The 25,934-nt window shown below is 44.9% G+C and overlaps 1 protein-coding gene across 1 annotated transcript in view; it reads right to left on the bottom strand.

Moving 5' to 3' along the window:
• Positions 1 to 21,744, bottom strand: part of ARHGAP25 (Rho GTPase activating protein 25) — a 180,452-nt gene extending 158,708 nt beyond the window's left edge. Inside the window, exon 1 of the mRNA XM_077263045.1 lies at positions 21,449 to 21,744. Coding sequence (XP_077119160.1) covers positions 21,449 to 21,509 — 61 coding nt within the window. The 5' untranslated portion in view covers positions 21,510 to 21,744. The remainder of the gene's footprint in view (positions 1 to 21,448) is intronic.
• Between the last annotated feature and the right edge of the window lie 4,190 nt (positions 21,745 to 25,934).

The raw sequence follows: 25,934 nt of genomic DNA, 5'->3' as shown, positions 1-25,934 counted from the left end.
GCAGCACATGCCCATGGAATGGAATGCAGCCAGCCCCATAGAATATAATGCAGCACAGCCCCATAGAATATAATGCAGCACAGCTCCAATAGAATGGAATGCAGCCAACCCCATAGAATATAATGCAGCACAGGCCCATAGAAAGGAATGCAGCCAGCCCCATAGAATATAATGCAGCACAGGCCCATGGAATGCAGCCAGCCCCATAGAATATAATGCAGCACAGGCCCATGGAATGGAATGCAGCCAGCCCCATAGAATATAATGCAGCCAGCCCCATAGAATGTAATGCAGGCAGCCACCATACAATATAATGCAGCACAGCCCCCATAGAATGTAATGCAGGCAGCCCCCACAGAATGTACTGCAGGCAGGCAGCCCCCATAGAATGTACTGCAGGCAGGCAGCCCCCATAGAATGTACTGCAGGCAGGCAGCCCCCATAGAATGGAATGCAGGCAGGCAGCCCCCATAGAATGGAATGCAGGCAGGCAGCCCCCATAGAATGTACTGCAGGCAGGCAGCCCCCATAGAATGTACTGCAGGCAGGCAGCCCCCATAGAATGTACTGCAGGCAGGCAGCCCCCATAGAATGTACTGCAGGCAGGCAGCCCCCATAGAATGTACTGCAGGCAGGCAGCCCCCATAGAATGTACTGCAGGCAGGCAGCCCCCATAGAATGTACTGCAGGCAGGCAGCCCCCATAGAATGGAATGCAGGCAGGCAGCCCCCATAGAATGGAATGCAGGCAGGCAGCCCCCATAGAATGGAATGCAGGCAGGCAGCCCCCATAGAATGGAATGCAGGCAGGCAGCCCCCATAGAATGGAATGCAGGCAGGCAGCCCCCATAGAATGGAATGCAGGCAGGCAGCCCCCATAGAATGGAATGCAGGCAGGCAGCCCCCATAGAATGGAATGCAGGCAGGCAGCCCCCATAGAATGGAATGCAGGCAGGCAGCCCCCATAGAATGGAATGCAGGCAGGCAGCCCCCATAGAATGGAATGCAGGCAGGCAGCCCCCATAGAATGGAATGCAGGCAGGCAGCCCCCATAGAATGGAATGCAGGCAGGCAGCCCCCATAGAATGGAATGCAGGCAGGCAGCCCCCATAGAATGGAATGCAGGCAGGCAGCCCCCATAGAATGGAATGCAGGCAGGCAGCCCCCATAGAATGGAATGCAGGCAGGCAGCCCCCATAGAATGGAATGCAGGCAGGCAGCCCCCATAGAATGGAATGCAGGCAGGCAGACCCCATAGAATGTACTGCAGGCAGGCAGACCCCATAGAATGGAATGCAGGCAGGCAGCCCCCATAGAATGGAATGCAGGCAGGCAGCCCCCATAGAATGGAATGCAGGCAGGCAGCCCCCATAGAATGGAATGCAGGCAGGCAGCCCCCATAGAATGGAATGCAGGCAGGCAGCCCCCATAGAATGGAATGCAGGCAGGCAGCCCCCATAGAATGGAATGCAGGCAGGCAGCCCCCATAGAATGGAATGCAGGCAGGCAGCCCCCATAGAATGGAATGCAGGCAGGCAGCCCCCATAGAATGGAATGCAGGCAGGCAGCCCCCATAGAATGGAATGCAGGCAGGCAGCCCCCATAGAATGGAATGCAGGCAGGCAGCCCCCATAGAATGGAATGCAGGCAGGCAGCCCCCATAGAATGGAATGCAGGCAGGCAGCCCCCATAGAATGGAATGCAGGCAGGCAGCCCCCATAGAATGTACTGCAGGCAGGCAGACCCCATAGAATGTACTGCAGGCAGGCAGACCCCATAGAATGGAATGCAGGCAGGCAGCCCCCATAGAATGGAATGCAGGCAGGCAGCCCCCATAGAATGGAATGCAGGCAGGCAGCCCCCATAGAATGGAATGCAGGCAGGCAGCCCCCATAGAATGGAATGCAGGCAGGCAGACCCCATAGAATGGAATGCAGGCAGGCAGCCCCCATAGAATGGAATGCAGGCAGGCAGCCCCCATGGAATGCAGGCAGGCAGGCAGTCCCCCCCCCCCAATAGCTCCACAATCCACTCATCACTCTTTGTTAAAAAAAAAACAAACACTCTACTCACCTCTCTCCTCGTGCCCCGCACTGCTCTCCTCTGGCTCCGGTCTCAGCAGCTGCAGTCTGCCCGGCGCCCGGTCACACTGCAGGTGCGCGATGATATGACGTCATCGCGCACCCGCAGTGTCAGCGGCAGGCAGAGCGGGGAATGATGGGAGAGGGGGCGTCAGCAGACGCACTCTCCTCCATCATTGCATTCAACTGTAGTTGAATGCGGGGCGGGAGTGTGCCGCAACAGCGGGGGGAAGAGTGCCGACAGCGGCACACTCAAGCGGCCCACTACTGCCATCGGCCCTTCTGGCATTTGCCAGAACTGCCCTATGGCCAGTCCGGCCCTGGTCTCGACAGTACCTGCACATGTCTTCAAGGAGTACGGAGAGCCGGGACCAGCAATGTTGAAGGTGTCGAAGAGAAAGGACTTAGCTAGAGACCTGTTGCTCTGATCATCCAAGATTGCATATACCTTGATCGCCTTATCCCGTTGGCTCGCTGGGAATACTCTGACAAGACAGATCTTTGAGCAGGATCTTCCTGCTACAAGTTCCTTGCAGATCTCTGTGCACCGAGAAGTGACCACTGGGGTGTCCATGTCAGTGTCCATCTGTTTTTCGGCAGACTCTTCTACTCGCGACGATACCCCTGAGGGTGGTCCAGGATGTAAGGCCGTGTTGTGCTCCACACTACTACATTCTGTGCATTTCACACTGGTTTCACAGTTCTTGGCGAAGTGTGAGGTTGTCGCGCAGCATCTGAAGCATATCTTGTTTTCCTTTAGGAAACTCTTACGGTCTTCTAGAGACTTCTCCCTGAAGGCTCTACATTTTAGTAGAGGATGAGGTTTCTTGTGTAGGGGGCAGTGTTTGCTGAGATCCTGCGGTTTGTCCTCTTCTGGAGAGGACTTACTTGCCCTGTAAGGAAAACCTGTGGAGGTAACATTAGTTTTGTGGACTGCCACTGGTGTTTTACTGGGTTTTACACCAGAGGCAGCGGTACATTACATAGTGAAATCGAAACTAGGGTCATTTCTTACTTTAGCCTGCTGAGCAACAAAGTCTACAAACACCCCAAAGGGAGGAAATGGTACCTTATGAGCCTGTTTGTAACGGGACCCGTGACTGACCCACTTTTCTTGTAAGTTGTAAGGGAGCTTTTGGACAATCGGGTTGACACCTCTGGCAGTGTCCAGGAATGCCAACCCTGGTAGATCACCTTCTGCCTGAGCAGCATGTACCTCCATTAACAAGTCGCTCAGTTCCCTGAGCTTTTGATAACCCTTATTTGCTATCTTGGAGAAATCATCAATTCTTTTATACAAAGCATTTTCTATAGCTTCTATTGACCCATAACATTCTTCGAGTCTCTCCCACACCATACGAAGTCCTGTGTGTGGGTACTTTATGTTAATGTTCCTGATTCTTTTGGTGTGTTCAGCTGACTCGCTCCCAAGCCACTTAACCAGTAGATCTAAAGGTACCGTCACATTAAGCGACGCTGCAGCGATAGCGACAGCGATGTCGATCGCTGCAGCGTCGCTGTTTGGTCGCTGGAGAGCTGTCACACAGACCGCTCTCCAGCGACCAACGATGCCGAGGTCCCCGGGTAACCAGGGTAAGCATCGGGTTGCTAAGCGCAGGGCCGCGCTTAGTAACCCGATGTTTACCCTGGTTACCAGCGTAAAAGTTAAAAAAACAAACAGCACATACTCACCAGCGCGTCTCCCAGCGTCTGCTTCCTGACACTGACTGAGCTCCGGCCCTAACAGCACAGCGGTGACGTCACCGCTGTGCTTTCACTTTCAGTTTAGGGCCGGCGCTCAGTCAGTGTCAGGAAGCAGATGCTGGGGGACGCGCTGGTGAGTATGTGCTGTTTGTTTTTTTAACTTTTACGCTGGTAACCAGGGTAAACATCGGGTTACTAAGCGCGGCCCTGCGCTTAGTAACCCGATGTTTACCCTGGTTACCAGTGTAAAATATCGCTGGTATCCTTGCTTTTGCTGTCAAACACGGCGATACACGGCGACCTAGCGACCAAATAAAGTGCAGACCTTCTAGCAGCGACCAGCAATTTCACAGCGGGATCCAGATCGCTGCTGCGTGTCAAATACAGCGATATCGCTATCCAGGTCGCTGCAACGTCACGGATCGCTGGCGATATCGCCTAGTGTGACGGTACCTTAACTCTTCACTACTGGAAAGATGCAAGTCTCTGATGGCATTCTGAAAAGAGGCTCGCCATGCTCTGTAGCTTTCAGCTCGATCAGTGAACTTTACAAGTCCCTTGGTCACCAGCTCCCGGCGGGTAAAGAACCTTGCAAAGTTCATAGTGGCTGAGTCAGTGCCGACGTGAGCTGGTGTGCTGTTGTTATGCGGTGTTTGTGGTGCATCCTCATACCTGGTAGGAGCTTCTGGCTTAGGAAAGACTGTGTAAACCCGTTCAGTGGCGAAGGGTGTCCCTGTCAGTCTGGGCGAAGGCCGTACCTTCTGTTCCGTAAGACGGTAGTGGTGATCAATGTCGTTTCGCAGTATACTTTCCTGCTTCCAGTACGGTGTTTGGAGGAAGGGTCTCTGGTAATCTGTATAGGCTGGTTGGTGTAACGGATCAGAGTTGTCTTCTATTTTGGGATGTTGGCGGACATATTCTGAGACGCGTTGAGCAGGGTCCTGATGATCAAGGTCTGGTCCGCGTATGTCGCTGCCTTGCTCGGATTCAGGAAACTCCACGGCTTCTAAAAACTCAGCTTTGGCTATTGCGGCTGCTGCTTCTTTTTCAGCGGAAAGCCTTTCTAAGGTCGCTTGCAGGCGGGCTCTTTCTGCTTCTTGCTCTGCTTGCAGGCGGACTCTTTCTGCTTCTTGGCGGGCTCTTTCTGCTTCTTGCTCTGCTCTTTCTGCTTCCTGCTCTGCTTGCAGGCGAGCTCCTTCTGCTACTTGGTCTGCTTGTCTTAACTTTAACTGCATCTCTTGTGCAGCGAAGGAGGATCTTACTTTCGCCGCCTCAGTTTCTGCTCGGGCGAGGGTGGCAGACCTTTTCGAGGAAGACTTGCTAGAGCGGCTTGTTTGGGATCTCGTCTTGAGTGAAGATGTTTGACTTGCAGACATTTTATGTCCGTTTGCAGGCTGTAGGGCGTCTCAGAGCGGGTAGGGGTGACTTCGGCGTGGACTGAGATGTGTGGTGCTTGGTGGGCTGCACTCTCAGTACTTGTGACTGTATGGCGGCCGCTGCGGTATCTGCAGGCAGTGCGGTGTGGTACAAGCGGCTGCGTAAGTGGTATTTGCTATCGCTGGCGTCTAGCCTCCCTTTACTGTCATCCCGGCGCCTAGCTTCCGTTTTACTGGCCTCCGCTGGTATTTAGCACCTGTTTTACTGTTCTGTCTTCATACACGTTGATACGGTGTGTGATCCAACATACAGCATAAACCACTTCTGTCTTCCGAAATAAGCAGACTGTTTTCTGTAGTTTAACTTGTTTATTGGTAACAGGTATTGAAATGCGGTAAAACTATAAGAATACAAATGATTTGGGTAAGTATTGGGCACATAACAGCACAACTGATACTATAACTAACAGGGAAAGCATACAGGATGATGCAACTACATGCAGTAACTCACAGATAATAGATTTCCCAGGTACTAGTTGCTATACAGTAATCACATCCTATAGAACACTATATTACAAGAACAAGGATAGCAATCTTACCGGATAAACTAACCAGGGTGGCAAGCAAGTGAAGTAGTTCCAACACAGCTGAATAACACGAGTGTAACAGGAAAATACACAGAGAGAAAAAATGGGGAATTCCCCTGTCCCATGATGCTTTGGTGCAATCCCATAATGCAACACTCTAATAAACACTAAGAAAAACACAGGTAATAAATTTATCCACCACTGGGTGGAGCTATAACACAGCAAAACCAAAACTATGATAATAGTTAACCTCTAATGCTTGAAACGAACCCCTGTCCTGTTAGAAGGACAGAACATCCGGGCCCATCTGAAGTTTGCTAGAGAGCATTTGGATGATCCAGAGGAGTTTTGGGAGAATGTCCTATGGTCTTATGAAACCAAACTGGAACTGTTTGGTAGAAACACAACTTGTCGTGTTTGGAGGAAAAAGAATACTGAGTTGCATCCATCAAACACCATACCTACTGTAAAGCATGGTGGTGGAAACATCATGCTTTGGGGCTGTTTCTCTGCAAAGGGGCCAGGACGACTGATCTGGGTACATGAAAGAATGAATGGGGCCATGTATCGTGAGATTTTGAGTGCAAACCTCCTTCCATCAGCAAGGGCATTGAAGATGAAACGTGGCTGGGTCTTTCAACATGACAATGATCCAAAGCACACCACCAGGGCAACGAAGGAGTGGCTTCGTAAGAAGCATTTCAAGGTCCTGGAGTGGCCTAGCCAGTCTCCAGATCTCAACCCTATAGAAAACCTTTGGAGGGAGTTGAAAGTCCGTGTTGCCAAGCGAAAAGCCAAAAACATCACTGCTCTAGAGGAGATCTGCATGGAGGAATGGGCCAACATACCAACAACAGTGTGTGGCAACCTTGTGAAGACTTACAGAAAACGTTTGACCTCTGTCATTGCCAACAAAGGATATATTACAAAGTACTGAGATGAAATTTTGTTTCTGACCAAATACTTATTTTCCACCATAATATGCAAATAAAATGATAAAAAAACAGACAATGTGATTTTCTGGATTTTTTTTTCTCAGTTTGTCTCCCATAGTTGAGGTCTACCTATGATGTAAATTACAGACGCCTCTCATCTTTTTAAGTGGTGGAACTTGCACTATTGCTGACTGACTAAATACTTTTTTGCCCCACTGTACAGTTACAAGTTTATTGATACATACACTCACCGGCCACTTTATTAGGTACACCATGCTAGTAACGGGTTGGACCCCCTTTTGCCTTCAGAACTGCCTCAATTCTTCGTGGCATAGATTCAACAAGGTGCTGGAAGCATTCCTCAGAGATTTTGGTCCATATTGACATGATGGCATCACACAGTTGCCGCAGATTTGTCGGCTGCACATCCCAAAGATGCTCCATACAAGGCAGGATGGATCCATGCTTTCATGTTGTTTACGCCAAATTCTGACCCTACCATCCGAATGTCGCAGCAGAAATCGAGACTCATCAGACCAAGCAACGTTTTTCCAATCTTCTACTGTCCAATTTCGATGAGCTTGTACAAATTGTAGCCTCAGTTTCCTGTTCTTAGCTGTAAGGAGTGGTACCCGGTGTGGTCTTCTGCTGCTGTAGCCCATCTGCCTCAAAGTTCGACGCCCTGTGCGTTCAGAGATGCTCTTAGGTCTACCTTGGTTGTAACGGGTGGCAATTTGAGTCACTGTTGCCTTTCTATCAGCTCGAACCAGTCTGCCCATTCTCCTCTGGCATCAACAAGGCATTTCCGCCCACAGAACTGCCGCTCACTGGATTTTTTTTCTTTTCCGGACCATTCTCTGTAAACCCTAGAGATGGTTGTGCGTGAAAATCCCAGTAGATCAGCAGTTTCTGAAATACTCAGACCAGCCCTTCTGGCACCAACAACCATGCCACGTTCAAAGGCACTCAAATCACCTTTCTTCCCCATACTGATGCTCGGTTTGAACTGCAGGAGATTGTCTTGACCATGTCTACATGCCTAAATGCACTGAGTTGCCGCCATGTGATTGGCTGATTAGAAATTAAGTGTTAACAAGAAGTTGGACAGGTGTACCTAATAAAGTGGCCAGTGAGTGTATAATGGCTAATCCATGTAAGTGAGGAAATATCAATATAACACTAAGGGAGCAAGTATGGGCACAGGCAGATCACCTTCCTTACACTATTTTCATTGTGGTTTTATGTTTTTAATGGAATAGTTACACAGAAGTATGATAAACAGGTAAACTTTCCCACATTGTCACCCTGCAGGAATTTCTGAAAGTCCTGCAAAAATCTCGAAGTTTATTTACCTTGCAGATAGATGAGGGGTGTGGCTTTATTGTCCCTGGTCATCTATCAGAAACTGAGCAGTGGGGGGAGGCTCCTGCTGCAGCCACTTGTCTATAATAGCAGAATGTAACATGCTGTACATTAGAACATCAGCAACAAATCTGCCCAATCTGCCACATTGAACAAATGGAAATAGCTAGGATATTTACATTTTTTGTGAATTTATTTTAAACTTTTATCTCTACTGAACTTTTATATAAAAATAGGAGATAAAATCATCGTATAGTACATTCTGCACAACTCATCACATCATTATTTCTGATGAGTGATGTAAAATATGTTGGTATTTCCTGTTTCATAGTGGTAATTTTTCCCTACATAAATGACTTGTCTTTAGTTTTATCTTTCTTTCTTTTTTTTTTTTTTTAAATCTTCACAAAAAACTGGCGTCTAAGCAAAATGGAAGCAAGTGAATGGGGACATGGCAGAGCTTCATGCAGGTAATTTTGACTGAATTCATATATACTGGATTGCATATTTGTGTATAGATCCTATACAGAGAAATTTCATCACATGTGGAGTATTCGACAAAAATAGAGAGGAGAGGGGACCAAATCAAGTTTAACATTGCTTTTAATACCTTTAGTGCTTGTTACCAGCAAACGTATTCACCTTGGACAAATGGCTTGATACTTGTCTGCCGCCTTCTTCCATAATCCTTGATCTTCAATATCTATCTGTTCTGCTATATTTTGGCCGCACAATAGACATTATTGATATATTAGGTCAATATTTTAGAACTTTGCATCAAGATTAAGCATTCCAGAAAACCACATTAAATCAGCATCAAAGGGTTCTACCTTGCCGATTGCTGGTGGTCTGACCGCTGGGACATACACTGATCCTGAGATCATGGCTGAGCAGACTCGACCTGAATGGAGCGAAGGTGTGAATGCTTGACCTCATCTCCATTCATTGTCTATGGTACTGCTGAGTACAGCGCTCGGCTATGTCCGGCAGTCTCATAGACAATGAATGTAGCGGAGGTCAATCATGCTCATCTCTTCACTATTCAAGAAGGAGTCCCAACCATAGGGCTATAGTAATCAGCGAGCCATCTCCAATTATTTGGGTAGGGGATAACTTATTTTTGGGGGAGTAATAACCATTTTAGATGACCTAGCGTCATACAAATATACAATTGAACCTCCATTCAAGGGTAGCAAACCTCAAGGAAAATTAACCTAAAAATAATGATATAAATCCAGTTTCAGAACTTCCGGATTATCAGAATGGCAGGAATAATCACAAAATGGCCACCCTTTATGGCACAATGATGATCATGAGTCGATGACAATTTCTTGTTGTATTAAAGACATTTTTATCTCATTGTGAAATGTGAGAAAAGAGGAAACCAGATGTGTGCCGTTCTCAGGCCTCTGTGGTATGGAGATATTATCAGTATCTTTCCTCTCATATATAAACAATGCAACTGCCCGCATAGTAATTATCAGGGAAAGCGAGTGCACACAATAGGATCACCCTATTACAGGAGAAAAAATATATATTCAAATATTATATTGCTTAATGGCGTAATTGTGTTTTTCTTACTCTTTAACCACATTTGGAATTTTTTTTGGAACATTATATGATAGAATGAATATGACTTCTTACGGCTTAGTCAACAGAAAAGTGAAAAAAAAGTAATGGCTATCGAAAGAAGGAAAGAAAAAATGAAAACACAAAAATCAAAAAAAGGGCCCGGTCACAAAAGGGTTATAATTAAGAGGGGGTCTAGAGAAAGTCCAACAAGCGCTGTGAGTAGTGATTAATGAACCTGACACTATGGTAACGTTAGATGAGGGTAACTGTTCTACTGACAGATCCACCGATCGAACTGGTTGTTAGATTCTAATCTTTCATCTATGGTGGTCTTGGGTGGTTTGTGGTTACTAAAGAGTATGCTTGAATGGGATGGAATTATTCTGGAAAACCAGGGATATCAGCAGCAAAAAATCCTCACAAAGTCATCCAAATTTGGACTTTAGATTTACCACTGTAAATTGATAAATTAATAAAAGATACCATTGCTCACCTCTCCGGCCACTTCCTTATCTTGTCCCATCTGACTGATGCAGCCCGAGATTGGCTGCAGCGGTCATATGGGGTAAGATGTCCTTGTGGAAGATGGGGTTATACAGAGAACGTCTGAGGATTAGGTAAGGTAGCCACAAGTGTCTCAGGGGAGGCGAGAGACAGTTCTTTTTTTATTCTTTTAAATAATGGAACTGATGAAGGAAAATAATAATATAATCGGCAGGTGACTCGATACAGCTCAAATCACTTTTTCAAAAGGCTGCCAGGGACTGAGATCTTCGGGTGCAGACTGCCTTGGCGTCCTGATGCGGTTCAGCAGACAGGAGCCATTGCTGGAGTGGAGGAGGGGTCTATTTGCCCAATTCCAGTGGTTCACACCCCAAAGGGTCTCACTGCATCAACTGGGTGGGGTAACCGCACCCAGAAAATAGCTCATCATTGTTTGTTTTTTCCTATCCTACTTACATACAGTCACTTTATGAAATAAGTACAGTCTTAACTCAACCAAAAAGGGTAGTTACTTATATTTTTAGTTCCTGTAAATAAATCGTGTAGTTCTGTAAAACTGTTTGCTCAGCTTCCCTTTGTCTAATATTAACCTTTGCGAAGTAATCAGGATGCATTAAAGGGACAAACGTGTAATAATGGGGAAGGTGATGTGGCAGATTTCAGCCTTCGGAAGAATCATTCAGCACTCAGACATTGTGGGTGAATTAAGTGTCCTACTTGGAACATACAATCATTATCTGCGCTATTACAACATGGAGAATACAACTGATGCAAACAAAGTCAAAGAGTTCACATAGATTCCCTTTAATACTGTCCTGTCATTAGGTTTTAGCTACCTAATCCGAAAGCAACATAATGTAGGAAAAGACCCTGATTCCAGCTATGTATCACTTACTGGGCTACTTAGTGTAGTTTTTTTTTTAAACTAGTCAACTTGCTGCCAGGTAGTCCAACCATGCCTACACTACTGATCAGCAGCTTTCTGCCTATGCACAGTATAAATCAGAAGGCTGCCAGTCAGTACCATGGGTGGGTAATACAGATTTCAGAATTCATTTTTGCAGCAGAGAAAAACGTTTTTAATCAAAACTGCAGAAACCAGTAAGTAGGGTTGAGCGAAACGGATCGGACATTTTCAAAAATCGCCGACTTTCAGAAAAAGTCGGGTTTCATAAAACCCGACCCGATCCCACTGTGGGATCGGCCATGCGGTCAGCGATCTTCGCGCCAAAGTCGCGTTTCATATGACGCTTTCCCCGCCATTTTTCAGCCAATGAAGGAGTGTGGGCAGCGTGATGACATAGGTTCCGGCTTGCTTTCTGCGGTGTCGCAGGCGGAAAACCACCATATTACCGTTTGGGATGTAGCGATTTCCACAGCCCAACACAACCTTTGCAGGGACGACGGAGGAGAGAGAGAGAGAGAGAGACTTTGCTCCCCCATTGACTTACATTGGGTTTCGTGTTTCGGTCGATCCCCGACTTTGCGCAATAATCGGACGATTTGACTCGACTCGACTTTTGACAGAGTCGGGTTTCGCGAAACCCGACTCGATCCTAAAAAAGATAAAGTCGCTCAACCCTACCAGTAAGTAACACATTGCTGGAATCAGTCTATTCCCACATTATTCTGCTCTCAGATGGGGTAGCAAAAACCTGGTGACAGAGTCCCTTAAACAAAATGCCAACAATTAATACAGTGCCATCTGCTCATCACATTCCCTCCAGCATAAGCCTGCTGCTGTTGGATATTTTTTACACATTCCCTCCAGCATAAGCATACTGCTTTGGATATTGTTTACACATTCCCTCCTGCATAAGCCTGCTGCTGTTGAATATTGTTTACATATTCCCTCAGCATAAGCCTGCTACTGTTGGACATTGTTTACACATTCTCCCAGCATAAGCCTGCTGCTGTTGGATATTGTTTACACATTCCCTCCAGCATAAACCTGCTGCTGTTAGATATTGTTTACACATTCCCTCCAGCATAAGCCTGCTGCTGTTGGATATTGTTTACACATTCCCTCAGCATAAGCCTGCTACTGTTGGACATTGTTTACACATTCCCTCAGCATAAGCCTGCTGCTGTTGGACATTGTTTACACATTCCTTCCAGCATGAGCCTGCTGCTGTTGGACATTGTTTACACATTCCCACCAGCATAAGCCTGCTACTGTTGGACATTGTTTACACATTCTGTCAGCATAAGCCTGCTGCTGTTTGATATTTTTTACACATTCCCTCCAGCATAAGCCTGCTACTGTTGGACATTGTTTACACATTCCCTCCAGCATAAGCATACTGCTTTGGATATTGTTTACACATTCCCTCCTGCATAAGCCTGCTGCTGTTGAATATTGTTTACATATTCCCTCAGCATAAGCCTGCTACTGTTGGACATTGTTTACACATTCTCCCAGCATAAGCCTGCTGCTGTTGGATATTGTTTACACATTCCCTCCAGCATAAACCTGCTGCTGTTAGATATTGTTTACACATTCCCTCCAGCATAAGCCTGCTGCTGTTGGATATTGTTTACACATTCCCTCAGCATAAGCCTGCTACTGTTGGACATTGTTTACACATTCCCTCAGCATAAGCCTGCTGCTGTTGGACATTGTTTACACATTCCTTCCAGCATGAGCCTGCTGCTGTTGGACATTGTTTACACATTCCCACCAGCATAAGCCTGCTACTGTTGGACATTGTTTACACATTCTGTCAGCATAAGCCTGCTGCTGTTTGATATTTTTTACACATTCCCTCCAGCATAAGCCTGCTACTGTTGGACATTGTTTACACATTCCCTCAGCATAAGCCTGCTACTGTTGGATATTGTTAACACATTCCCTCCAGCATAAGTCTGCTACTGTTGGAAATTGTTTACACATTCCCACCAGCATGAGCCTGCTGCTTTTGGATATTGTTTACACATTCTGTCAGCATAAGCCTGCTACTGTTAGATATTGTTTACACATTCCCTCAGCATAAGCCTGCTACTGTTGGATATTGTTTACACATTCCCTCCAGCATAAGCCTGCTGCTGTTGGATATTGTTTACACATTCCCTCCAGCATAAGCCTGCTGCTGTTGGATATTGTTTACACATTCCCTCCAGCATAAGCCTGCTACTGTTGGACATTGTTTACACATTCCTTCCAGCATGAGCCTGCTGCTGTTGGACATTGTTTACACATTCCCTCCAGCATGAGCCTGCTGCTGTTGGATATTGTTTACACATTCTCTCAGCATAAGCCTGCTGCTGTTGGATATTGTTTACACATTCTCTCAGCATAAGCATGCTGTTGTTGGATATTGTTTACATATTCCCTCAGCATAAGCCTGCTGCTGTTGGATATTGTTTACACATTCCCTTCAGCATGAGCCTTCTACTGTTGGACATTGTTTATACATTCCCTCAGCATAAGCCTGCTACTGTTGGATATTATTTACACATTCCCTCCAGTATGAGTCTGCTACTGTTGGATATTGTTTACACATTCCCTCAGCATAAGCCTGCTGCTGTTGGACATTATTTGCACATTCCCTCCAGCATGAGCCTGCTGCTTTTGGATATTGTTTACACATTCCTGCACTGGCATAAGCGTGCTACTGTTGGACATTGTTTACACATTCCCTCCAGCATGAGCCTGCTGCTGTTGGATATTGTTTACACATTCCCTCAGCATAAGCCTGCTACTGTTGGACATTGCTTACACATTCCCTCCAGCATGAGCCTGCTACTGTTGGACATTGTTTACACATTCCCTCAGCATAAGCCTGCTACTGTTGGACATTGTTTAAACATTTCCTCCAATATGAGCCTGCTGCTGTTGGATATTGTTTACACATTCCCTCAGCATAAGCCTGCTGCTGTTGAATATTGCTTATACATTCCCTCAGCATGAGCCCGATACTGTTGGACATTGTTTACACATTCCCTCCAGCATGAGCCTGATGCTGTTGGACATTGTTTACATATTCCCTCCAGCATGAGCCTGCTGCTGTTGGATATTGTTTACACATTCTCTCAGCATAAGCCTGCTGCTGTTGGACATAGTTTGCACATTCCCTCCAGCATAAGCCTGCTACTGTTGGATATTGTTTTCACATTCCCTCAGCATAAGCCTGCTACTGTTGGATATTGTTTACACATTCTCCAGCATAAGCCTGCTGCTGTTGGATATTGTTTACACATTCCCTCCAGCATAAACCTGCTGCTGTTGGACATTGTTTACACATTCCTTCCAGCATGAGCCTGCTGCTGTTGGACATTGTTTACACATTCCCACTAGCATAAAGGTACCTTCACACGAAACGACATTATAACGATATTGCTAGCGATCCGTGACGTTGCAGCGTCCTCGCTAGCGATATCGTTTCGTTTGACACGCAGCAGCGATCAGGATCCTGCTGTGATGTCGCTGGTCGCTGAATAAAGTCCAGAACTTTATTTGGTCGTCCGATCGCTGTGTATCGTTGTGTTTGAAAGCAAAAGCAACGATACCAGCGATATTTTACACTGGTAACCAGGGTAAACATCGGGTTACTAAGCGCAGGGCCGCGCTTAGTTACCCGATGTTTACCCTGGTTACTAGCGTAAAATGTAAAAAAAACAAACAGCACATACTCACATTGCGTCCCCTGCAGTCTGCTTCCTCCTCTGACTCAGCGCCGCAAAGTGAAAGTGAAAGCAGCACAGCGGTGACGTCACCGCTCTGCTCTCACTGTACGGCGCTCAGTCAGTCAGGAAGTGGACGCAGGGGGACGTGAATGTAAGTATGTGCTGTTTGTTTTTTTTAGATTTTACGCTGGTAACCAGGGTAAACATCGGGTTACTAAGCGCGGCCCTGCGCTTAGTTACCCGATGTTTACCCTGGTTACCAGGGGACCTCGGCATAGTTGATCGCTGGAGAGCGGTCTGTGTGACAGCTCTCCAGCGACCAAACAGCGACGCTGCAGCGATCGACATCGTTGTCGCTATCGCTGCAGCGTCGCTTCGTGTGAAGGTACCTTAAGCCTGCTGCTGTTGGATATTGTTTACACATTCCCTCCAGCATGAGCCTGCTACTGTTGGACATTGTTTACACATTCCCTCAGCATAAGCCTGCTACTGTTGGACATTGTTTACACATTCCCTCCAGCATGAGCCTGCTGCTGTTGGATATTGTTTACACATTTCCTCAGCATAAGCCTGCTACTGTTGGACATTGTTTTCACATTCCCTCCAGCATAAGCCTGCTGCTGTTGGATATTGTTTACACATTCTCTCAGCATAATCCTGCTGCTGTTGGATATTGTTTACACATTCCCTCCAGCATAACCCTGCTGCTGTTAGATATTGTTTACACATTCCCTCCAACATGAGCCTGCTGCTGTTAGATATTGTTTGCACATTTCCTCCAGCATGAGTCTGCTGCTGTTGGATATTGTTTACTCATTCCCTCCAGCATAAGCCTGCTGCTGTTGGATATTGTTTACACATTCCCTCAGCATAAGCCTGCTACTGCTGGACATTGTTTACACATTCCTTCCAGCATGAGCCTGCTGCTGTTGGACATTGTTTACACATTCCCACCAGCATAAGCCTGCTGCTGTTGGATATTGTTTACACATTCCCTCCAGCATGAGCCTGCTACTGTTGGACATTGTTTACACATTCCCTCAGCATAAGCCTGCTACTGTTGGACATTGTTTACACATTCCCTCAGCATAAGCCTGCTGCTGTTGGACATTGTTTACACATTCCTTCCAGCATGAGCCTGCTGCTGTTGGACATTGTTTACACATTCCCACCAGCATAAGCCTGCTGCTGTTGGATATTGTTTACACATTCCCTCCAGCATGAGCCTGCTACTGTTGGACATTGTTTACACATTCCCTCAGCATAAGCCTGCTACTGTTGGACATTGTTTACACATTCACTCAGCATAATCCTGCTGCTGTTGGATATTGTTTACACATTCCCTCCAGCATAAACCTGCTGCTGTTAGATATTGTTTACACATTCCCTCCAACATGAGCCTGCTGCTGTTGGATATTGTTTAAACATTTCCTCCAGCATAAGCCTGCTGCTGTTGGATATTGTTTAAACATTCCCTCTAGCATAAGCCTGCTGCTATTGAATATTTTTACAACAATGTATACCTGGAAATCTACCTTTTTAAGTTCATTTTCGGATTTGTCTTCAGAATTTCCTACTTTATCAACAGCTCTTTTCTGATTGCTCACCTGATATAATTCATCTAGGACACCAACCACGCAGGAAACAGTTGCTTTACTTGATGCAATGTTGTTTTCACGTTAGAGTTTTGCAACCATTGTAAGTGAATATTTCCTAAAGTTAGCAGAACTTTTGGAATCCTTATTTTGAATATTAGCATTGGATTTTAGAAATCCTGGCGGTCGAGAAAAATTGATTTAATTAAATTCTAATGTGCCTTTGTTGCCTCACATATTGTAGATCTGGCGTGTTATACACTACATTACAAATCCACATCCTGTTCTGTGTGAGGTTAATGTACAAACTCAAGAAGGAACAGGCTGTGTGCAGAGCGTCTGCTGCATAACGACATCTCCACTGCCGCGTACTGCTACTATAATTAATGCACAATAACTGGATTATGCACTTCTTAATAGGAATTCAAAACCTTTTTTTGCCATTTTCACCCAGTAGTATTATTTTTGTGCTTTTCTTGTCTAGAATTGATATAGCGGTGCCACTACAGTCATCAAAAGGCAACCACAACTATTGCGCTATAGACAGACTGCATGATGGGATGTGGTATTGCTCCAGTATGTGATGACATCTCATCCCATTGCACGCACTAGCGTTACACAGCTTCACAGCAATCACCATTGCAAGACATACATACAATTGCATTCAAAATAGCCGACTTCAAAATGGCCACCATAGTCACCACCCATCTTGAAGTTTCCCCCTCCCATATACTAATGTGCCACAAACAGCAAACAGGACGTTGATATCACCAACCATTCCCATTTTATTTAGGTGTATCCATATCAATGGCCCACTCTGTAGAATAATTCGGCTCAGTGAAAAGATGGCTACCAGGTCACCTTAGATCCAATGCTTCACGCAAAGTGGACCAGTACACAGCTACTTCTTCATATACTTTGAACAGAGCTGAATGAGCTCTAATTATGTTATAAAACTAACATCCTCCATTATCTGAATCTCCCACTCATCTCCATGACTTTTCTCATGCTGCACCAGTTCTCCGGAATGCACTACCCCGGACAATCAGGTTCATTTCCAGGGTGCACAGTTTTAAGACTGCTGTGAACACACATCTTTTTAGGCAGGCCTAACACATCGTCTCACTAATCTAACTGTTCTCAGTTTTCCCTCTACCATACACTCCCCCACAATCTCTGCACTCAGCACATAAACACATACTGGCTGGTGACCGGTTCATGCAGTTTTCCACGAATACCCTTATTTATTATACTGATGGCATGAGCAGACAATAGAAGCATTTTTTACCTCTTGCGTCACCCTTATTTCCTTATAGCTTGTAAGCACTCGTGAGCAGGACCCTCACTATGTGCTGTTCTGTAATATATCTGAACTGTAAAGTGCTGTGGAATATATTGCATAAATAAAAATAATCATCATTATTATGGTCAGACTGTCCGCTCATAGAAAAGAATGAATAATCTCGGTAGGAAGTGTGAGTATGAAGGGAGCGTGATTGCATACAGTAAATGGGGGTGGTAACATGGAGAGACCCTTTTCTCTGTATGTCATGTCCTGCATGTGATCTAATCAACTTTAGGCACTAGGAATGGATAACCTGAAATAAGATGTGGGGTAAAAATCACCTTCAACTGGCAGTCCGATCCAGATTGGGTGCAAAGCTCGGACTGGCCAGCGGCTCACTCAACCAGAGAGTGGCAGCTTCGTATATTTCTATGCAGCTGTCATGTTCGGGTCGGGAGAGCTGCTGGCCAGTCCAAGCTTTTCATCCAATCTCAGTCCGACTTTGTAACAATTGCTTCAGAGAACAGTCAGATGGTTGTATAAGTCGGACTGTAGTGCCCGGACTGGCCAGCAGCTCTCTCGACCAGAGAATGGCAGCTTTGTATATTTCTATGCAGCTGCCACGTTCGGGTCAAGAGAGCCACTGCCAGTCCGAGCATTGCAGTCGGATCTCAGTCCGACTTATACAGCCATCTGACTGTACACGTAAGCAATTATCAGAGTCAGGGTAGGCCGAATCAGGGTCAACCACAATTAAAACTGTTGGGGTATCGCAAAACATTGTTGTCGCCATTGCCAAGTCTGATATAAGGTCTAAAGTATATTACTGTCTCTTTAAGAGACTGATTTTGGGTTGCTAAAAGCCCATAAGATATATGTATAAGAAACACCATTTTTAATATTTGTTGGGTTATGGGTTGTCCACTGCTGGATAACTATTTCTTAAAGGGAACCTGTCAGGTGATTCAACAAACCGTGGGCAGCAGGAATTGCAGCCAGGTATATTATGTTTTGTAATGCTCAGGGGTATCAGAAATAATATAATTAAAAGACGAAGCTGGGGGCCACAGCCTGGAAGACACTATTTTCGCTCCTCCCGTGGCTGCGGTTACTAGCTTCATAGCAGTTGATCGACAGGAGTCTTCCCATGTTCACACAAGGGAGAGACCAGTCACCGCATGGTGACACCGCCAGACTAGTCCTGTCTCCAGCTATTGGTCTCGGACAGATCTTCAAAGTATTTTCAGAAAATAATATATCTGGCTGCAATCGTGCAGCCACACTGCGATTCATCCTAGTTGCAGTTTGGGGAGCATGAATCGCCTGACAGGTTCCCTTTAATAGCTCCGCAGCACAGAACAAAATAAATAATCATACTATTTTGTGCCAAGACTGGCATTATTTCTGTGATTTCAGTGCGGTGTTATCTTCTGGCAGCCATTTTAATGTTATGTAATCTCTGCAGCCAATCAGTTGCAGCATTCACTATTCCATCTGAGTGAAGGTGTGCAGGTGTGTGTGAGGGTCGCATCGCAATCCTCGGACTGGCCCGGCACCTCTAATGACCCGAGCCTGACAGCTGCATAGAAATACGTCAATCTGTCAGGCTCAGGTCAGGAGAGGAGCCAGGCCAGTCCAAGGATTGCGATGTGATCCCCGCACGATCTATATGGCCGACTGTGTGCCCCCTAACTGTATTACTGGTGGATGGCTCCAGCACCATATAGCCCCTTTCACTGATCCTTGGTCAGACCACCACTTATCAAATTTATGGCAAATAATGGTCATTTCCCATAAAGTACAATACCACTGTATAAAGTTAATAGTGGTAATTAAACCCCCGCACAAAGCACCAGTCATAGGAAGTGTATATATGGAATAGCTCCTGAAAAAGAGCCAATCTGGATATCTTAGCCTATTATGCCCATTATGGCACGTTTAGGAATTACATGCAGTTGATTGAGAAAAGGAAAGCTCCCATGCCGATCTATGGTTTTACATAGGACTGCAATTAAAATAACTACATTAGGGTTATGTCGGTAAAGACATTAATGGGATTTGCTTGAATTTGTGACCACAGTAAATTGTGTAGTAGCGGAGGTGCTAGGAAAGTGAAGTGCTACTTCCTCCCCTCCGGCCATTAGCATCCTTATTAACACAGCTCTTGTAGAGGTCTGCGGTGGTCAAAGTGATTGTTTCCTTCACATCAGACTTCGAGTCTATGCTAGGATGCTATGTCACAGGTTGTCATGTTCACAGGAAAAAAAATGAAGAAAAAATGCATTTTTTCTAAGTTAAAGTACCCCTCTAGGGTTTTTTTTTTATTTCACCACCAACCGAGTATCAGTAATGTAAGTGCGCTGTGTAGTAATACTGAGCAGTGGTCTTCTACTGTTTCAGGCATCTTGTGATCGGATGTCAGTACTGTTACTTTCTCTCGTAGGTCACCTTTCATCTGGATCTCCCTTCCTTGGCAGCACATACAAAGACAGCGTTTTTTTGTTTTTAATTCATTGTCTGAATCTGTGTAAGCCACGGTCACACGTTCAGTATTTGGTCAGTATTTTACCTCAGCATTTGTAAGCCAAAAGCAGGTGAGGAACAATCAGAGGAAAAGTGTAATAGAAACATGTCACCACTTTTTCATTTTTAACCCACTCCTGGTTTTAGCTTACAAATAATGATATAAAACACAGACCAAATACTGTGTGAACGTGGCCTTAATGAGTCTACGAGAGCCTCATTATGTGTCTTAAAGACTTATGTAACTTCTGGTCCAAACAGCAAAAGGTGACAACCGGTAAGTATTTTACTACACTCAGGGAACAGACATTGCTGATATCTATCAGGTGCGGAAATAAAGAAAAACCCAGAGTTGAAATTTAAAATGACAGTCTACCTAATAGAATCCCAAGGACTCACAAGTCAGTGGGGTCCATGAGGCATCTTTGTGTCAGTCACGTGATGAATCCACTTTCTGCACGAGTTTTGTTTCTCTTTTCCTATAGTGGAATAGAAATCCACAACTAAGAACGCAGGGTGTGAGCCTAGCCCAATGCTATTCCCGAGGTATTATGAATGGAAAGTCAGGCAATTTATCTCTCGCGATAACAGCCCACACGCATGCCTGGGAGATCACAGGGCGATGGGGAATTCCCACAGGACTGCAGGACATCACATGCGCACAATTAATGTAATTTGTCCATCCTGCCACAATGCAAAAACAAAAAATGAGACAGTGTTGAATATCGTGACCTTATACCATAAATATAATAATGCCCTTCCTATGCTGTTGCTTTAAGTCGGTGCATGGGGACCACATAATGGTCAGTAATAGTGATGAATGAGCATGCTCGGGTGGTCTCCAAGTATTTCAGCATGCTCGGAGATTTAGTTTTCGTCACCTCAGCTGCATGATTTGCGGCTGCTAGACAGCTTGATTACATGTAGCGGTTGCCTGTTTGTTAGGGAATCCCCACATGTATTCAAGCTGTCTAGCAGCCGCAAATCATGCAGCTGAGGTGACGAAAACTAAATCTCGGAGCACTAAAAAACACTCAGATCACCTGAGCATGCTTGGTGAAACTCAAGTAACGAGCATACTCGCTCAATACTAGTCAGTAACTGATCAGACCCTTTACTCCAGCATGTAGCAATCCACCCTTTTATTAACTCTATAAGCTCCATTTCAGTATATGGAGAAAGGTTATTATCAACAGACAACGCCTCTTAAAATGACACCTTCAGCTCTGATATATGATATCACATAGGCAGTTTTATTATTATTCACAGACAGGCAGATGATAAAATGTTTTACTTTACCCATTTTTCCAAACTCAGACTTCAAAGTGAATTCCCAGTTCTTCGGTAGTTTCAGCGACATGGTGGAGCAGCATGGAGTACGTCCCTGGCAAAAGAAAATCGTTTGGTTGTCCGCTTCTTAGGCTCCTTATCCACCATGTAAAGCCATATGTTATGTAAGACCACGGTCTTCCTCTTTCAGCTGCTTCACTTAGCAAGTAAAACCCTGTAAATTCACAGAAATTCCTCTTGCTTCTATAGGTTTGATGTTTCCTAGGTAGTCACAGGTGGAGGGCCTTAGTTATAAGGTCTCATCCGGCAAATCATTTCATTACTGCATTAGAAAAAGAAAAAAATCACAAAGAACCTGACTCTCCGGTCTGTCTGTGCACAATGCAGCCGTGGAGGAAGTTGTGGGCATTCTATAAACACTTCTCGAAAAATGTTAAAAAAAAAAAGTCTGTAATCCTGTCTGATAGGTTACGTGACTCTCTGAGACATGACTTGAAATGCAAATAGTTCCTGGAATCATGAAACCTATAGATATAATCTGCATAGTAAATTAATGGTCAATTCACATATGTTGGATTTACCGTGGATTTCGTGGCTGATTCAAGTGAAAATCTGAGTAATGAACAATTTGAAACCCGCGCAACTGGAAGGTTTCTGCAACACAGTTTGCAATCAGTGAAAAAACATGATACTTTTTTTTGTGCCAAGAAGACATTGATGAGCTCCATTGAAGAGATGTGGGAGATTTCCTCGTGCAGATATGCTGCAAATGCAACACATGGGTTCTTAGAAAAAAAGGCTTAGGTCTTGATGTAACAGATTTGGAAATGTGCTCATATAATATTCTTATTTCTATTTGCACAAAGAAATACTTGTGTTAAGTCTCACCTGGTGAAGTGGATGTTTGAAGCCCATGGTCCGGATGAGAAAGTGGTTATACATCACGGACAGATGATGCTGATACAGCAAGGAACAAACTGGAACCAAAGGATCCAATTAAAGGAATCTGTCACCTACTTTTTCATATATAAGCTGCTTCCACCACCATCAGGGACTTATCTACAGCATTCTGTAATTCTGTAGATAAGGCCCTGATGTAACCTGAAAGATAAGAAAAACAAGTTAGATTATACTCACCTGGGCGTTCCGGTCTGATGGGTCTTGCGGTCCGGGGCCTCCCATCTTCATGCGATGACATCCTCTTCCTTGCTTCCTGTCGTGGCTCCGGCGCAGGCGTACTTTATCTGTCCTGTTGAAGGCAGTGCGCAGGCGCTGGGCCTCTCTGACCTTTCCCGGCACCTGCAGTACTTTGCTCTGCCCTCAACAGGACAGATAAAGTACACCTGCGCCGGAGCCACGACAGGAAGCAAGGAAGAGGACGTCACCGCATGAAGATGGGAGGCCCCGGACCGCAACACCCATCAGACCGGACCACCCAGGTGAGTATAATCTAACTTATTTTTCTTATCTTTCAGGTTACATCAGGGGCTTATCTACAGCATTACAGAATGCTGTAGATAAGCTCCTAATGGCGGTGGCCGCAGCTTATATACGAAAAAGTAGGTGACAGATTCCCTTTAAGCAGAATTGAGACAGCAACAGGTATAACAAAGCTGTAATACACAGTGAGCAGGGAAGACTGAGGTTGAGGAAACAATGAGACAGAGCCGAGTTGTACAGGAGGTTTAAAGGGTCCCCTTACATCATTTACCCTTGGGATGTGCATTGGATATGTTGGTAATATATGTAGTTTGACTGTAGGAATAGTTCGAGTTAATGTTTGGGACTAGCGCAAAGTGGTAGGGCTGAGTTATCGGGAAAGTGACAATTTCCTTTTAGAAATTCATATAGGGCCTGGAGTGCATAGTGAGTTGCCCAAAAGATCTAAGGTGAGCAGTGCCACATCTTGGGGTGATCCTATGTAAGAGAAGACCAAAGAGAAAGGATAGTGAGATATAGAGCATAAGTCACTAAGAGACAGAGTAGCCTTACGGAAACAGTTACTAGGAGAGGACGCCCAACTTTAAAATCCTGAGCTTGTAACACTGGAAGGTAACGGGCCTAAACAGAACTGATTACGTGGGACAAGTAGAGGATCCTGGCAGGAGTTCCAGAACATCAGCATTTCCAGCTATATTGACACCTTAAAGGGAAAACAAGTAGAGGACACTTGTTAATTAGGACTGTAGAATTAAAGCTGGGTTGTGGTGAAGTAGGGAGAAACAGTGGACTGAGAGCAATGAAATAAACTACGGAGGAAGGAAACTGTGGAAAATGCTTTTACTATGTGACTGCAGATTTGTGAATCCTCACAAGGAGGATTCTCCGGTCTTAGGAGCATGCGGTGATGTGACCACAAGTATATGATTTGCATACTTCCGGCCACAATCCAACTAGACTGTTTCCAGCCACACTCAATACACTTGCATTGAGCAATGCTGCGCCCTTCTAGTCGGATTGTGGCCGGGAGTATTCATATCGGATACTTGCGGTCACACGGACGCCAGATCATCAACAAGCGGAGCCGGATCTTAACAATATGTACTGTACATTACACACTGCTAAAGTTTCCTCAGGGAAGGCAGCCGTGGCAGTGGTAGGTGATGGAGGTTTGATGCATATTTAATACTAGCTGAAGAGCCCAGCGTTGCCTGGGCATAGTAAATATCTGTGGTTAGTTATAGCACCTCACTTCTCTTATTTTCCCATCACACCTCTCATTTTCCCCCACATCTCTCATTTTTTCCCTCACACCTCTCATTCCCCCCTAACACTTGTCATTTTGACCTCACATCTGTCATTTTCCCTCACTCCTCATTTTGCACTCACACCTTTTCATTTTCACCTCACACCTCATTTTCCCCTCAGTATATACATGTTTGTTATCTCCCTTATATATAGTATACACCTGTATGTCATCTCCTGTATATAGTATATACCTGTATGTCATCTCCCCTGTAAATAGTATATACCTGCTGTATGTCATCTCCTCTTGTATATAGTATATACCTGTATGTCTTTTCTTCTGTATATATATATCCCTGTATGTCATCTCCTCCTATATATAGTATATACCTGTAAGTCATCTCCTCTTTTATATAGTATATACCTGTGTGTCATCTGCTCCTGTACATAGTATATACCTGTATGTCATCTCCCCTGTATATAGTATATACCTGCTGTATGTCATCTCCTCTTCTATATACCTACGTATCATCTTTTATATAGTATATACCTGTATGTCATCTCCTCCTGTATATAGTATATATGAGTGTCATCTCCTCCTATATAAAGTATATACCTGTATGTCATCTCTTCTGTATATAGTATATACCTGCTGTATGTCATCTCCTCTTTTATATAGTATATACCTGTATGTAATCTCCTGTATATAGTATATACGAGTGTCATCTCCTCCTATATATAGTATATACCTGTATGTCATCTCTTCTGTATATAGTATATACCTGTATGTCATCTCTTATATATAGTATATACCTGTTTGTCATCTCCTCCTGTATATACCTATGTGTCATCTCTTCCTGTATATACCTGTATGTCATCTCCTCCTATATATAGTATACCTGTATGTCATCTCCTCCTGTATATAGTATATACCTGTAAGCCATCTCCACTTTTATATTATATACCTGTAAGCCATCTCCACTTTTATATATTATATACCTGTGTCATCTCCTCCTGTATATAGTATATACCTGTATGTCATCTCCTCCTGTATATAGTATATACCTGTAAGTCATCTCCTCCTGTATAATGTATATACCTGTGTCATCTGCTCCTGTATATAGTATATACCTGTATGTCATCTCCTCCTGTATATAGTATGTACCTGTATGTTATCTCCTCCTGTATTAGACCTCGTTCACACGTTATTTGGTCAGTATTTTTACCTCAGTATTTGTAAGCTAAATTGGCAGCCTGATAAATCCCCAGCCAACAAGAAGCCTTCCCCCTGGCAATATATTAGCTCACACATACACATAATAGACAGGTCATGTGACTGACAGCTGCCGTATTTCCTATATGGTACATTTGTTGCTCTTGTAGTTTGTCTGCTTATTAATCAGATTTTTATATTTGAAGGATAATGCCAGACTTGTGTGTGTTTTGGGGCGAGTTTCATGTGTCACGTGTGTGTTGAGTTGCATGTGGCTACATGCATGTAGCGACTTTTGTGAGATGAGTTTTGTGTGGCGACATGCGTGTAGCAACTTTTTGTGTGTCGAGCTGCATGTGACAGGTTAGTGTAGCAAGTTGTGTGCAGCGAGTTTTGCGCGTGGCGAGTTTTATGTGTGGTGCGTTTTGAGTATGTGCAAGTTTTGTGTGAGGCAACTTTTGTGCATGTGGCAATTTTTCCCGCGTGGGCAAGTTTTGCGTGTGGCGGGTTTTCCATGAGGTGAGTTTTGCACGTGTGGCTAGTTTTGCGTGAGCCTAGTTTTGCATGTGGCGAGTTTTGCGCGTGGCGAGTTTTGAG

This window comes from Ranitomeya variabilis, chromosome 5 (genome assembly GCF_051348905.1).
Source record: "Ranitomeya variabilis isolate aRanVar5 chromosome 5, aRanVar5.hap1, whole genome shotgun sequence".
Lineage (NCBI taxonomy): Eukaryota > Metazoa > Chordata > Amphibia > Anura > Dendrobatidae > Ranitomeya > Ranitomeya variabilis.
The sequence above is the reverse complement of the archived record's forward strand: the minus strand, read 5'-3'. Positions and strand labels throughout refer to the sequence as shown.